The sequence below is a fragment of the Protopterus annectens genome, chromosome 9.part0 (genome assembly GCF_019279795.1).
Source record: "Protopterus annectens isolate FY-2018-M chromosome 9.part0, PAN1.0, whole genome shotgun sequence".
Lineage (NCBI taxonomy): Eukaryota > Metazoa > Chordata > Ceratodontiformes > Protopteridae > Protopterus > Protopterus annectens.
The window spans coordinates 1,791,761,806-1,791,775,216 of record NC_056743.1 but is presented as its reverse complement, the minus strand read 5'-3'; the positions used below and the strand labels follow the sequence as shown (position 1 = coordinate 1,791,775,216).

Sequence of the window (13,411 nt, the reverse complement as noted above, 5' to 3'; positions counted from 1 at the left end):
GACTGTCCTGCTCTGGAGGCAGTCGGGGGTCGCTTATCTTTGTACCCAGATGCCTGGCTCAAAATAACAAAAGACAGCTGGGTACAAAGTGTCATTTCCAGAGGATACTTCATCCCATTCGCCACACACCCTCCACTGCCAAGAAAAATCCAGGACATTCCACCCAGTTACAGGGAACAAGCAACAGTAGAGGTCCAAACGTTGCTAAGAAAAAGAGTCATCCAGCCAGTCCCAGCAGACCAGACAGGATCCGGAACTTACTCAAGATTCTTTTTAGTTCCAAAAAAGATAGGGGACTGGAGACCTATACTGGACCTCAGCAGACTGAACAAATCTGTAAAGAAAATGAAATTTCAGATGGTCACACTTCAGTCAATACATCCCTTCTTAGGGAAAGACAATTGGATGTGCTCGATAGATCTCCAGGATGTGTACTACCACATAAAAATGACCGGGCCATCCAGGGATCATCTGTGCTTCTGGCTGGGAACCAATCATTACAAGTTTTGAGCCCTGCCCTTTGGTCTCACTACAGCCCCCAGAGTGTTCACCAAATGCTTGCAGTGGTCACGGCTTACCTGAGACACTTAGGATTCCAGGTGTTTCCATACCTAGACGATTGGCTCCTTACCGCCACCACCAGGCATCAACTCATTCAGGCCAGGGAGTCCACTCTGTCACTCTGCAATCACCTGGGCATTACAATAAATTCAGAAAAATCTGCCTCGTTGCCATCACAGCATATCATCTTTATTGGAGCAGAATTGGACACCACCACCACCACACTAAGACTTCCAGTACAGAGAGTCTTACTTCTCCGTCAGCATGTCCACATGTTAATATCCAAAAACAAAGCACCAGCGTCAGAAGTTCTGAAATTGTTAGAAATGATGGCAGCAGCAATTCTGGCCATTCCACTGGGTCGTATGCACATGAGGATACTGCAATGACTGTTGTTCACTCAGTGGTCTTACCAAGAGCTTCCCATGTCTCACATGATAATGATCACAAATTACTGCAAAAAGGATCTTCAGTGGTGGTTGACCTCACTTCATGTTACAATAGGATGCCCATTTGCACATCCCTCTCCAGCGGCCACAGTGACCACAGACGCTTCCCTGATATGGTGGGGGGGGGGCATTTTCAGGGAAAGACAGCCCAAGACATATGGACTGATCAAGACACACATCTGCATATCAATGTCCTAGAGATGAGAGCAGTACTTTTGGTGTTGCAGTACTTCCAGGACTCTCTTCCTCTGGGTACGATTGCAATTCAGATGGACAACATGTCAGTGGTCTGGTATTTGAACAAACAAGGAGGAACCGGATCATACCCCCTTTGTGGCAAGGCCCTCAGAGTATGTCAGTGGGCTATTTCCACCCAGCACTTTCTATTAGCAATGCACATCCTGGGGGAATCCAACATGATAACAGACAAAGCTGAGCAGAGCAATTTTGTTGCACCATGAGTGGTCCCTCAATATGGAAATAGCGGAAAGGATATTCCATAGGTGGGGCCAGCCTTGCTGCGACCTTTTTGCCAGTCACATGAACATGAAATGCAGAAGCTACTTTGCCCTGATTCCTCCTCCGGGAGAAGCCCCAAGGGCCGCACTCATTCAAGATTGGCTCCCATGTCTCCTTTATGCATTCCCACCAATCCCATTGATACCCAAGGTATTACAGAAAGCAAAAGCCCTGGGAAGGACCATTATTCTAATAGCTCCTCATTGGCCTCGTCAAATTTGGTTCCCCTTCCTTTGACTTCATCTTTAGGAGGTCCCCTGGATTCTGGACTCAGTTCCGGACCTTCTGATGCACTCGTTGGGGGAACTTCATCCCTCTCTGCAGTCCCTGAGGCTGACAGCTTGGCTGCTCCAATTCCATTCATAGCCAGGTTCCATAACCTTTCCAGTGAGACAAAGCAAATTCTCCTATCCTCTCATAAATCCTCTATGAGGAAGCTTTACCTCAGCAAATGGAAAAACATTTTCCATATGGGCCTCTAATAACAATATTGATCATTACCAAGCTCCTATGGCTCTATTCTAGAATTCTTAACCATGATATTCAGTACAGGAGCTGCAGCAGCAACAGTCCATGTTCAACTTGCTGCCATTTGTAACTTTCATCTGGGATTTGAAGGATTGAATATTATGTCACACAAATTATCCAAAGCTTTTCTCAATGGGTCTTTCATATTAGACCACCCGTGAAATCTCCCTATTCTCCATGGAATCTAAACTTTATGCTTTCCCGCATAATTCTTCCACTATTTGAACCAGCTTCCTCATGTGACCTCAAATTTTTGTCATGGAAAAACATCTTTTTAGTGGCTATTACTTCCGCCTCCTTATTTGATTTTCCATGCTGACAGCCTCACTTCGAACAAACCCCTCTTTTTTGCCCAAAGTTTGCACTGAAACTAATCTCAACCAAATTATTGATTTCCCAGTTTTCTTCCCCAACCATTCCAACAATCTAGAGTACATGCTTCACAAATTTGATGTTCACAGACAGCTCAGATTTTATTTGGATAGAACAAAAGATTTCGGGAAATCAGACCAGCTTTTTGTTTCATTTTCAGATTCCAGGAAGGGTAGGCCAGTGGCTAAAACAACTCTATCTAAATGGTTATCTGATTGTATCACTTTTGCTTATTCGGCTGCCAATATGCAATTACAGCATAAAAGTAAAGCTCACTCAACCAGAGCTGTTTCTACATCCTCTGCCTTTTCTGCCAGACTTCCTATTGATAACATTTGCACAGCAGCCACTTGGTCAAAACCTCATACCTTTATCATTCATTACAAAGTTGAGAGGGCCTCTAGGGACAGGGCCTGCTTTGGATCCACGGTCCTGAGAAATATACTCCCGTGTGCCACCCGAGGTTGATGGTGCTTGGGACACTACCCATCAGTAAAGAATGAATGGTGAGATAGAACAACTTCACATAAAGAAGTTATGTACTTACCATAACATTCCATGTGAGTTGTTCATCTCGCCTTCATTCTTATGTCCCTCCCTCCTACCCCCTCCTGGGCTTTTAGATGACCGAGATGCCGGATCCATCCTGGTTGCTCAATCCTTCTATATCTTCTCTTGGGTGTGATAGAGTGACATATGGTATTGTTATACGCAGCAAACAAGATCTGAGGTAACTCTAGGTGCATCATGGGATAGGGGCTTGGCCTCGAGCTATTTGAAGACCTCGAGCTTTGCAATACTCCGACTCGGAGCCGAGGGATCGGCTCCGAACCCATCAGTAAAGAATGAAGGTGAGATGAACAACTCACATGGAATGTTATGGTAAGTACATAACTTATTTTTATTTCTGATTCATTATAACTTGGGGTAAGAATCATCATGTTTTCCATTCATACAAGCGGGCTCAGAATTGTGATTTTTGCAGTTTCATAAGGATGTATGATTACAGTTTCATATGATGTTTACCTGTTGATTCTATTAACATTCACAAAAAGCTTTTCAAAAAAACTTTATCTATTTTACTAACCCTCTGTTTCCTTAAGCCACAAAATAAACATATAGTTGATAGATCTCACAGAAAATAATCTGCCCACAAGTCATCAGCTATAGGCTCAGTGACCAGAGTAAAAACTCTGCATGTGCAGATCAACGCACTTGTACCTGCATCCAGAAATGCGGATCTCACAACAGATCATTTTGATATTGTCTTCAAAATTCTTAGACCATTTTCATAAATGCACTGTATAAAAACACAAAAGTGACTGAGAGTGCAGACAACAGAAGGTAAAACGTTTTTCATTTCCCTTGACCACAGGTTTCATCTTTTAAAAAGTTGGATGAAGATGAGGAAATGAGTAAGATGTTACTATGTAGTGAAGAAGCTTTCATGCCTGTGATTAGAACTGTTGCTTTAAAGAAAGTATGGCAGTACTGTGGCACATATCTATACCATTTGTACTCCGAGTTTTTGCACTTTATGAAATACTGAATGGTGTGTTCACAGATTACATAATCTACAGATATCATGATGCAGTTTTCACAAGAATGTTTCTCAGAATTTCAGAAAATTAGAGAAATTCTAAAATGTATTGCTTATCATTCCATGGTTTGACAATTGCAAGCTAGATTAACCAAAGTATGCCACTGTACATTTCATATGATACTAGAAGAATATGCTGATGGATTTCTCTGTCTGTTACAATATTTTTTAAAATTAAAACTGGACTGCAGCTTTGTTACACAATTTTTTTTTGTTGTGTAGAAAATTTCAGTTATCTGTGAGGAGGTAAGAATAAAAAAAAATCTAATAAAAAAAACTACTATATCCATCAGGGGTGGGGGTAGTGAGCTGCCCTCTCACATAACTGGAACTTGCATTGCATGTATGTATGTATGTATGGATGGATGGATTCAAAATCTCATACTAAAATGGATAGGAGGCTGGATGATTTTCATATGAAATATGGTCCCACTGTTGTTGTGGTACTTAGAATAGTTGCTGATATTTCCTATATGTCAACACAATTGACCGCATTGTATTCCTGTTTTTTTTTTCATTGTATGCTATAGTTTTCAGTCTCCAGTAGATAGAGGTTACAAAGCTATTCAGCTTCAGTGAGCCATCATTTAGTGAGATAGAAGTCAGCAAGACAGAAAAGTAAGAAATAAAGGGAGGAAGTAAATTATGAAAAAAAAAAAGATAACTCCTGAGAAGATTGACACTTGACCAGTGCAGTTTCATCCTTACCATTGTTTAAATGTGCAATTTGTTAATGATTCCTTGCTAGGACCTGCTTCTCTTAAGAAGCCAGGAAAGTTCGATTTCTACAGTGCCCTATCCTGTCAGACAAGCTCCCCGAGAATGGCTTTCACCCACCATCCGCTGCCTGTCCTAGCAGGAGTCAGACCAGGTGAGAACAAAGCCATTATCATGGGGGAAATTGTGGTTTCTGTCTGTCTTTCTGATTTCCATTTTCCATTTAGCTTAGGGCCAGGTGGTGGAATGTCTCCTAACCCTGAAGGCTGTTTAAACAAAACTTGGAGTTATAGAATATATATTGATGTTCATATTAGAAGTGATAAATTATTAATTAATTAATTAGTTAATTCATTCATTCATTCCATTATTAAATTGCTTGAGAGGCTACAACATAGAAATTTGGTAACAATGGGAACGCCCTCAAAAAACCTGCATTATTGAACTTTTGTCAAATAGCGCTTCAGTCATATAAATAAATCTTTGGTAGTTCATATTGTAAAGCTTCCTAAATTATCACTTTAAATTATCAACATTTTGTTAAAATGGAGCATTAATGGAAGCATGAATATTGTGGATATTACAAGTAGCTCTGGGCAGGAATGCATTACAGAACGTGAATAAATGTGTCAGAGAATCCAGACCAGGAAACCATATATAGAAGAAAAAGTAGCTAGTTTAATTCTGTGATATACTGTGCTAAATTTCAGGTGCCTCACAGCAAGAGGTTCTCTGGTTCGATCCTCGGCTGGGGTGCCTTCTGTGCAGAGTCTGCATGTCCTCCCTGTGGTCACGTGAGTTTCCTCCGGGTGCTCTGGTTTCCTCCCACATCCCAAAGACATGCTGTAGGTGTATTGGACACTCTAAATTGGCCCTAGGTGTGAATGCGTGCATGTGTGTGTCTTCACTGGAAGGTTGGGTGCCGGGCTGGCAACTCGACACCGTAAAAACTCCACTGCCAATCATGAGCGGACAGGTGATCCGCTGTGGCGACCCCTAACCAGGAAAAGCCGAAAGAAGAAGAAGAAGAACTGTGCTAAATTTCAGGCACAAAAATATTATGATATATGCAGGTCTTTATATAGAATGAGAAAGAGAGCAGTTATTCATACCTGTCTTTTTCAGATCTGTGTCAGTACAGATGATAATATTCCCAGGCCTGCATCTTCTAATAATCTTGGGTCTGTGTCCTTTTAAAACTATACCTTCGACCAAAGTTTTATTTAAAATCTGATTATTTTTTGCTTTCAGTGAAGCACTTCTATTGACACAGAAATAATAGGTACCAGCTTGCATCAAGTTGACTTTACTTATATTACAGGGTGGGAGAGATAAAGAACAAATATAAACCAGAATCAGGTGGGAGATTTATCAAGGCAAGACTTTCACAGAGCATAAAACTGGCCAAAATCTTCCCATTCAATGACTTTTCTTACTGGTGATTTCTGTTTGTAAATGTGTTAAATTAGGATCTGCTGTTTTTTAATTGGCTTGAGATCCAATCCCTAATACTCTTAAATTAGCCATGGCCTTTTGATTTAGTATATTTAATCTGGAGTGCAGCAAAACTTTGGTCATTAGCCTTCAGTCAAATACAAAAGGGGTTCCTACACATTGTAAATCTGTGGTACGCCTACAGGGATGGGAAGCATTGCAAACTTTTCTTAGTCATATTTTTATACTTGTTTTTTTTTTCATCTGTCACATCTATTTTTTTTTTTTCTGTTTTCTGTATTCCTGGCCTTTTGAATCTGGATTGTATGCTACCTCTCCTTCTACATTGTACCATGATGACTGTGCCCCTATCTGATGTGTCATCAGTCCATTAGTGGTTTTTGAAACTGATGTGGGTATGAATGGTTTGCTTTTCTAATGCAACTATGTGATTAATTAGCTTGATCTAAAATGTGGGAAGAATAATGCATATTATGTAATGCCTCTGTTATTTGGTGTGCACGGTCAAAATCATGTTTATCTCAAAATCTCGTCACACAGATTTTGTATTCAATGTGTAGCTGTATGAGATACTATGCTGACTCCTTACAAAACTTCAGTATGTGTAAGTCAGTGGCAGGCTTGTGACAGTCACCTGTGCAAAACCCTGCTACATTCTGATTTATATTAATGTAAATTATATAATTTTGTATGTTTTATTTTTAAATAAAAGCATACATAGAGACATGGACCTATTGAAAATGAATTTCATACATGAAGCTTTTAGTCTCAGAAAACGTCATATGCTGGTAATCCATCAGGATTTATACAGACATTTGTCTTCATTTATTTTGCACTGTGTGTAGCCATTCAGTATTTTTGCATCTCTAATTTATAATTAGCCACACCACATAGTCATGATTATCTTTGCATTCTCTTTCCTTCCTTCAGCTCCACTTGACTTAGATTCTACACATGAACACAACCATCCTGTGAGACATGAAACTGTCTCAGTAGGCTAGTTTGTTTATTTTTTCAAGAGTTCATTACAGATCATCCAGATAAAAACTGTTCTAATTTTGTTAAAATGTGTTGATGTGTTGATTTGATAATGACATCTCTGGCTGTATTGGGAAATGCATCTGACATGCTACAGGGCAGCACCTATAATTGTCAGATTGTCCCACAGAGTAGCAGCTGATTATTCTGAATGGTGACAGGAGTTAACTGTTGCACTGGTGAGCTGACAGTGCCAAGGACGTTTGTGTCTGTGCACAGCTTTGTCTGATAACATTGTCTTTTCAATGATGGCTTTACTCATACCAAAAACAATTGCTGGCTTTTAGGAATTACAGTATAATTAAATATCTGGTGTTGTCCTTTTCATTCTTCGTTACTGATGGGTTACAGATCCGACCCTTGGATCCGACTCGGCTGCATTTTCAACACTTGAATCCTAGTCTTGAGCTTCTCCCTCTACCCATAATGCACTACACCATCCTCAACTCCCCAGATCTCGTTTGCCGCCTTCCAGCCAAGATGCAGATCCTGGCCTTGAGCAACTAGATTCCTTTTTTTCCTTGTATTTGGCAAAATTGATATTGCAAACTCATAGTTACAGCTTTATAGTTAGTTTTCAGTATTCTGTGGATTCTTCCTCTTCCTCCCTCGATTTTTAGTGAATCCTTTTATAGTTTTTTCGGGGTGTTAGGGTGCTTGTTACTTCTGTCATTTCTATCTTAAAATGCTTTGCACATCTTGTATCTCTATTCTTACAAAAAAAATGATATAGTTAGGAAAACACTGTTTTTCTAGTTTAGACAGTTAAATAAGAGTTCTTATTGTGTGCTGTGTTCTTTCTAATAGTGTGGTGTGTGTCTGTGGTTAATTATGTCTGGAAAACCTTCCAGTTTTAAAGTGGGTACAAGATCCTTAACTCCGTTGCTCACAAGAAGTGCATCTATTGCTTGTATCCCGAGCATTTAAAATCGGCTTGTGAAATCTGTGCCACCTTTAATCCCCAGCCCATATCTGATTGAAGAAACAAGCTAATCTTAAAAAAGGTTTACTGACTGCCACCTCTTCCTCTTCCCCTGGGGCTCAAACTCCCCCCCCCAATTCGCATTGCTCGGACGAGCCTAGGAAGAGGTCCTTACATAAGTCTCTGATATCTTCCTCTGAAACTCCTCAGAAGCATGCTAAAACTTCAGATCCAACATCCTTGGATCTGAGGTCAACTTATTCTCTCTCTTGGATCCACAGACTTTTTCTGATCTGAAAGTTACTCCCTCCTGTTTGGATCCAAAGATAGCATTGGATCTGATGGGGGTTATTGTTATAAGCACTTCACCCCTTTCTTCAGCTCCAGGTTGAGATCCGAAGCCTTCGGATGCAACAGCTAGGATCCGAATGCCAGAAAGTGTTTTAAGGCCAGTCTCACCAACTCTACCAGTATGGTTATTTCAAACACCTTCTAAACATTCCAGACCTGCCTCAGATTTGTCCAGATCTTCTAGGAGCTTGACAGAGGCCAGCGTGGACAGGATGATGCAGAAGTTTCAAAGGGCTCAGATCTAGATGGGAGTCTTGCAAACTCCATCCCCTCTGGAATCCATGAATATACCAACCCAGCATATGAAGACTCCTTCTCTAATCTGACCCATGGTTTTGGAGGCCCAGGATCCTAGATAACTGAGAGAGTCAGCACTGGATCCATGGAACCTCCCTTCCTTGACCCTGATGGTTTCCCTGACCAGCCCTGCTCTGATTTCGTCAGATTTGAGTGGGTCTCAGATCCGACATGTCAGTGCCTGGTCTGGGCGGTTGAGGTTGGCTCTGCCTTTGTCAGATCCATCCCTTCCTCTTGGTGCCTTGGTCATTGACAGCTTGGGTTTTATTCTTTCTGGAGGCCATGGATCCGAGTTGCCCTTGCCTTTTCCTCCTTGACTGCTTTGGCTCTCAGAGAGATGGGAGGGGTTTCCTTGGATCCATCGGCGTTCCAGGTTATAAAAAGGGCCTTCTCTTTACATAGAGATCCATCCTGTCACATCTCGGATCCTCCCTTTTGTCCTTCATTGGGTCTGAGCACTGAGCCCATTATTTCTGCTCCAGGTCAGCCTACCTTGGAAAGCCTCCCATGCTCTTCTTCTTCCTGAGGAATTTCCCCTTTCTTCCAGCACCTCTCATGAACACCCCAAAGAAGAGGTTTAGCAGAAGAAGACATGCAAAAGGAGGCACATAGGCTTCTCGATGGAGTCTGTCACTGAAGACACCGACTTTGATGAGAGAGAAGGATCCCCTCAATCTCCACCTGATGATGAAGCATCCTGGAAATACTTAGGCAGAAAGGTGGCTGGTCTGCCCAAACTCCTTCTTCTGAAGAGTCAGTGTTCTTGCAGGCTTTCTGGGTGGTCCCAGCTACGTCTTGGGTGACCCCCCCCCCCCAGCAGAAGAATTTATTGACTTAGTTTCCTGCAGGCCTGGAAAGAACCAGATGCTGTTGAGCCCATTTCCAAGCATCTAGATAAATTTCTCATTCCACCAGCAGACAAAATACCTTGGAGCAAGGGTGTCCTAGTTGATGCCATTGTTGTGGTTTCAGCCACCAAAAAGGAGCTAGCTGAGCAGAGCTCCTCTGTTCACCCACCGAACAAGGAGTCCAGAGTGATGGACCGATTTGGAAAGTGCATCTATGCCTCAGCCACATTTGTGTTGAGGTCATTAAATTATTTGGTACACTTTACCTGCTTGCAAAGAAATTTGATCAAGGAGCTCTCAAACTCTCTTGCTGAGACCATGACAGCAGAGGACCTCAAAAGGTTTAATTCCCCTACTGGCTACTCTATCATCTATTGCTAATTCCTCAATGAGGTTGATCTCCCATACAGTGGAAGGTAGCTCATGAGCAGCCAGTTCAGGGATAGCCATGAGGAGACATGTCTGGATGAGGCTATGTGACTTTCCAGGAACCCTTTAAGGCATCCTTTGTTAATGCCCCCTTTGATGGCTCCTCTTTGTTTGGCCCATCAGTAAAAGAAACTCTTAACCACAGCGAGCAGGAAGGAAAGACCCTGTCTGCCATGGAAATTAAGTTTTCTACCCCTCAGAGAACCTTCTCTAGAAATTAACATGGAGGTAAGAAAACTTGGTTCCAGACATCTCAGGGACATTTTCTGGACCCCGTGCAGAGATACTTCCTCCAGAGGCAGAGGAGGAGGGTTCAACAGTAGACATCTCCCCAGAGACATAGGGGGTCCACAAAACCAAGGCTTAAGAGACTCCTTCTCTGATAGGCCCTATCAGCTCTCCTGAAGTGCTGCCTGACTGTTCATCTCTGGAGGCATTTGGGTGTCATGTTTCCCCTGTACCTAGATACTTGGACAAATCTCACAAACAATGCTTGGATGCTAAGTATAATATCCAGAGGTTATTACATTCCCTTTTCCCCTTCCACCTCCAGAACCCAGGAGGAAACTCCACAATGTTCCACCCAGTCATAGGGACTATGCAGCTCAAAAAGTCCAAAGGTTGCCACAAAAAAGTCATCCAGAAGGTCCTGACTGAGCAAAATGGATTTGGAACTTACTCCTGCTTCTTTCTGGTGCCAAAGAAAACAGGAGACCTAAGACCAATTCTGGATCTAAGCAATCAGAATTAGTATGTAAAGAAGTCAAAGTTCTAGATGGTTATGGTTCAGTCCATCCTGCCTCTCCTGTGCAAGGGTGGTTGGATGTGCTCTATAGATTGCCAGGATGCGTACTATCACATCAAAATAGACAGGTGCTCCAGGAGACACCTGTGATGTTGGCTGGGAGCCACTCACTACCAATTCAGAGCACTGCTGTGTGGACTCACCACAGCCCCCTGGGTGTTCACCAAATGCATGGCAGTTGTAGCAGCTCACCTGAGGCTCAAAGGATTCCAGATGTATTCTTATCGAGGTGATTGTCTCCTCACTGCCCCAACAATACATCAACTTCTACATGCCAGGGAGTACTTGTTTCAGATGTCCAACTCCCTAGTCATAATGATAAATCTTGCCAAGTCCAATTTGACTCCTGTACAACACCTAGAATTCATAGGGACTCAACTAGATACTATAAATCAAGTGGTTTCACTTCCTCTTCACTGCATTACATCTCTGAAAAATCAGTTGTGGGACTTACTCTCTCATCTGTCCCTCCAGCAAAACTGATGTTACAAGACCTTGGGTCATTGTTGGCTGCCATTATTGTAGTCCCTCTAGCAAGATTCTTCATGTGTCAATGGTAGATACAATCAGAAGATCTGTTTTTAGGAAGACTGCCCCCCCCCCCAATAATCACAGTGACCATGGACATTTCCCAGTTGTGGTGGGGGACTTTACAAGGCAAAGATGGCCCAAGGCACTTGGTCCCTGTCAGAGACCAAGCTGCATATCAATGTCCTCGAGATGAGAGTAGTCCTCTCTGGGGACTATTGCTATCCATATGGACAACATGTAATTGTCTGGTACATCAACAGACAAGGAGGAACTCATTCCTACCCATTGTGCAGAGAGGCCATGAGGCTCAGGGAATGAGAGGTCTCTTCAGACCATTTTCTAATTGCAATGTACATAGCGGGGAAAACCATTGCTCTGGCAGGTAGCCTCAGCAGGTCCATCTGATTCCTCATGAGTGATCCCTCAATCAATTCATAGCAAACATGATTTTCAGCCATTGGGGCCAGCCTTGCTGTGACCTATTTGCCTCTCTCCTCAAAAACAAGTGCAGCAAATACTTTGCTCTGATCCCCCCTCCGGGGAAGACACCGAGAGATGCTGTGAGTCACGATTGTCCCCCTGGTCTCTTCTATGCTTATCCTCCACACCCATTGATCCTGAAGTTTCTACAGAAAGCAAGCAGGCCGAAGAGCTCAGTCATACTCATTGCCTCCTTCTGGCCTCATCAGTTGTGGTTCCCCTTCTGATGGTCTCACCTCAAATATCCTCCATGGATACTAGAGTCCAATCAGGACCTCCTGTCTCACCCATCAGAATTCCAGCATCCCAATCTCCATGCACTCAAGCTAACTGCATGGTTTCTCCAATTCCAGTGATAGTGAGACGGTCCAGGCTTGCTTCACCTGTTCAAGACATCGTCTTGATCTCCCTAAAGCCTTCCACTAAGAAGGTTTACAAACACAAATGGAAAATATTCTCCATATGGGCTTCTAAAGAGAACATTGACCCCTTCTCAGCACCTACTTCAACCTTCCTTCTTTGTCTCAGTACTCTTTTCAAAGAAGGTTCATAGGTTCATAGATTAGTACTAGGCTAACTGCCCTTGTGGGCCATTTTAAGCCTAGCCAATTATCCCTTGTGAGACTCAAACCCTGCACCTTTTGTTTGTAAGGCAAACACCTTATCCATTAGGCCACCCAAGGGGCTAGTTTGTCTATCATTAAACTTCTGTTAGCTGCAATATCCAGTTTCCCTACTGGAGATGAATCCCTCTCTCTATCAGCTACCAGGTTATGTAAAGCACAAAAGAAAGTAAACAGACCTCCGATAAATCCAAATGGCTTCACAGGGTAATTGTAAGAGGAAACTAAAAGCCACTGGAACCATGACAGTAAAGGTGATTGTAGATTTATTTAAACAACACAGACTTCCAGATAAACGCACAATAAAAGCACAAGTTAAAACTTTCACCCATGGGCTTCCTCAGGCGTTACCATTCTTTCACCTGTCAAGGTTCCAGTGGCTTTTTGTTTCAGGTTATGTAAAGCATTTATGAAAGGAATCTTCCTCCTTAGCCCTCCTATAAAAGATCCTACTCCCCCTTGGGGCCTCACAGTGATCCTCCAAGCGTTGACTCAGAAACCCTTTGAGCCAGTAAACAATTGTGACATGAAGTTTCTTTCTTGGAAAACTATCTTCTATCTTTTTGGTAGCTGTTACCCCAGCAAGAAGAATCTCTGAACTACAGGCTTTATCAGCTAGGCCTCCTGACATCATTTTCCGTAAAGATAGGGTATCTCTATGAACCAGTCCCTCCTTTATGCCTAAAGTTGCCATGGAAGCTAACAATCAATCTATACAGTTGGTAGTTTTCTTCCCAAATTTTACTAATAAAGGTGAATATATACTGCATCTTCTTGACATTTATAGGCAACTAAGTTTCTATTTTCAAAGAACAAAATCGTATAGGAAGTCTGATCAGTTGTTTGTATCCTTTTCCCCTAACTGCTTAGGTCAAGCAGATTGCAA

The 13,411-nt window shown here is 42.4% G+C and overlaps 1 protein-coding gene across 2 annotated transcripts in view; it reads left to right on the top strand.

The window, feature by feature from the left end:
• Nucleotides 1-13,411, top strand: part of LOC122812269 (nuclear factor 1 X-type-like) — a 2,275,854-nt gene that overhangs the window by 1,413,084 nt on the left and 849,359 nt on the right. For both annotated transcript variants that reach the window (XM_044084667.1, XM_044084666.1), the window contains exon 6: nt 4,778-4,900. In XM_044084667.1, the coding sequence (XP_043940602.1) occupies nt 4,778-4,900 (123 nt within the window). The remainder of the gene's footprint in view (nt 1-4,777; nt 4,901-13,411) is intronic.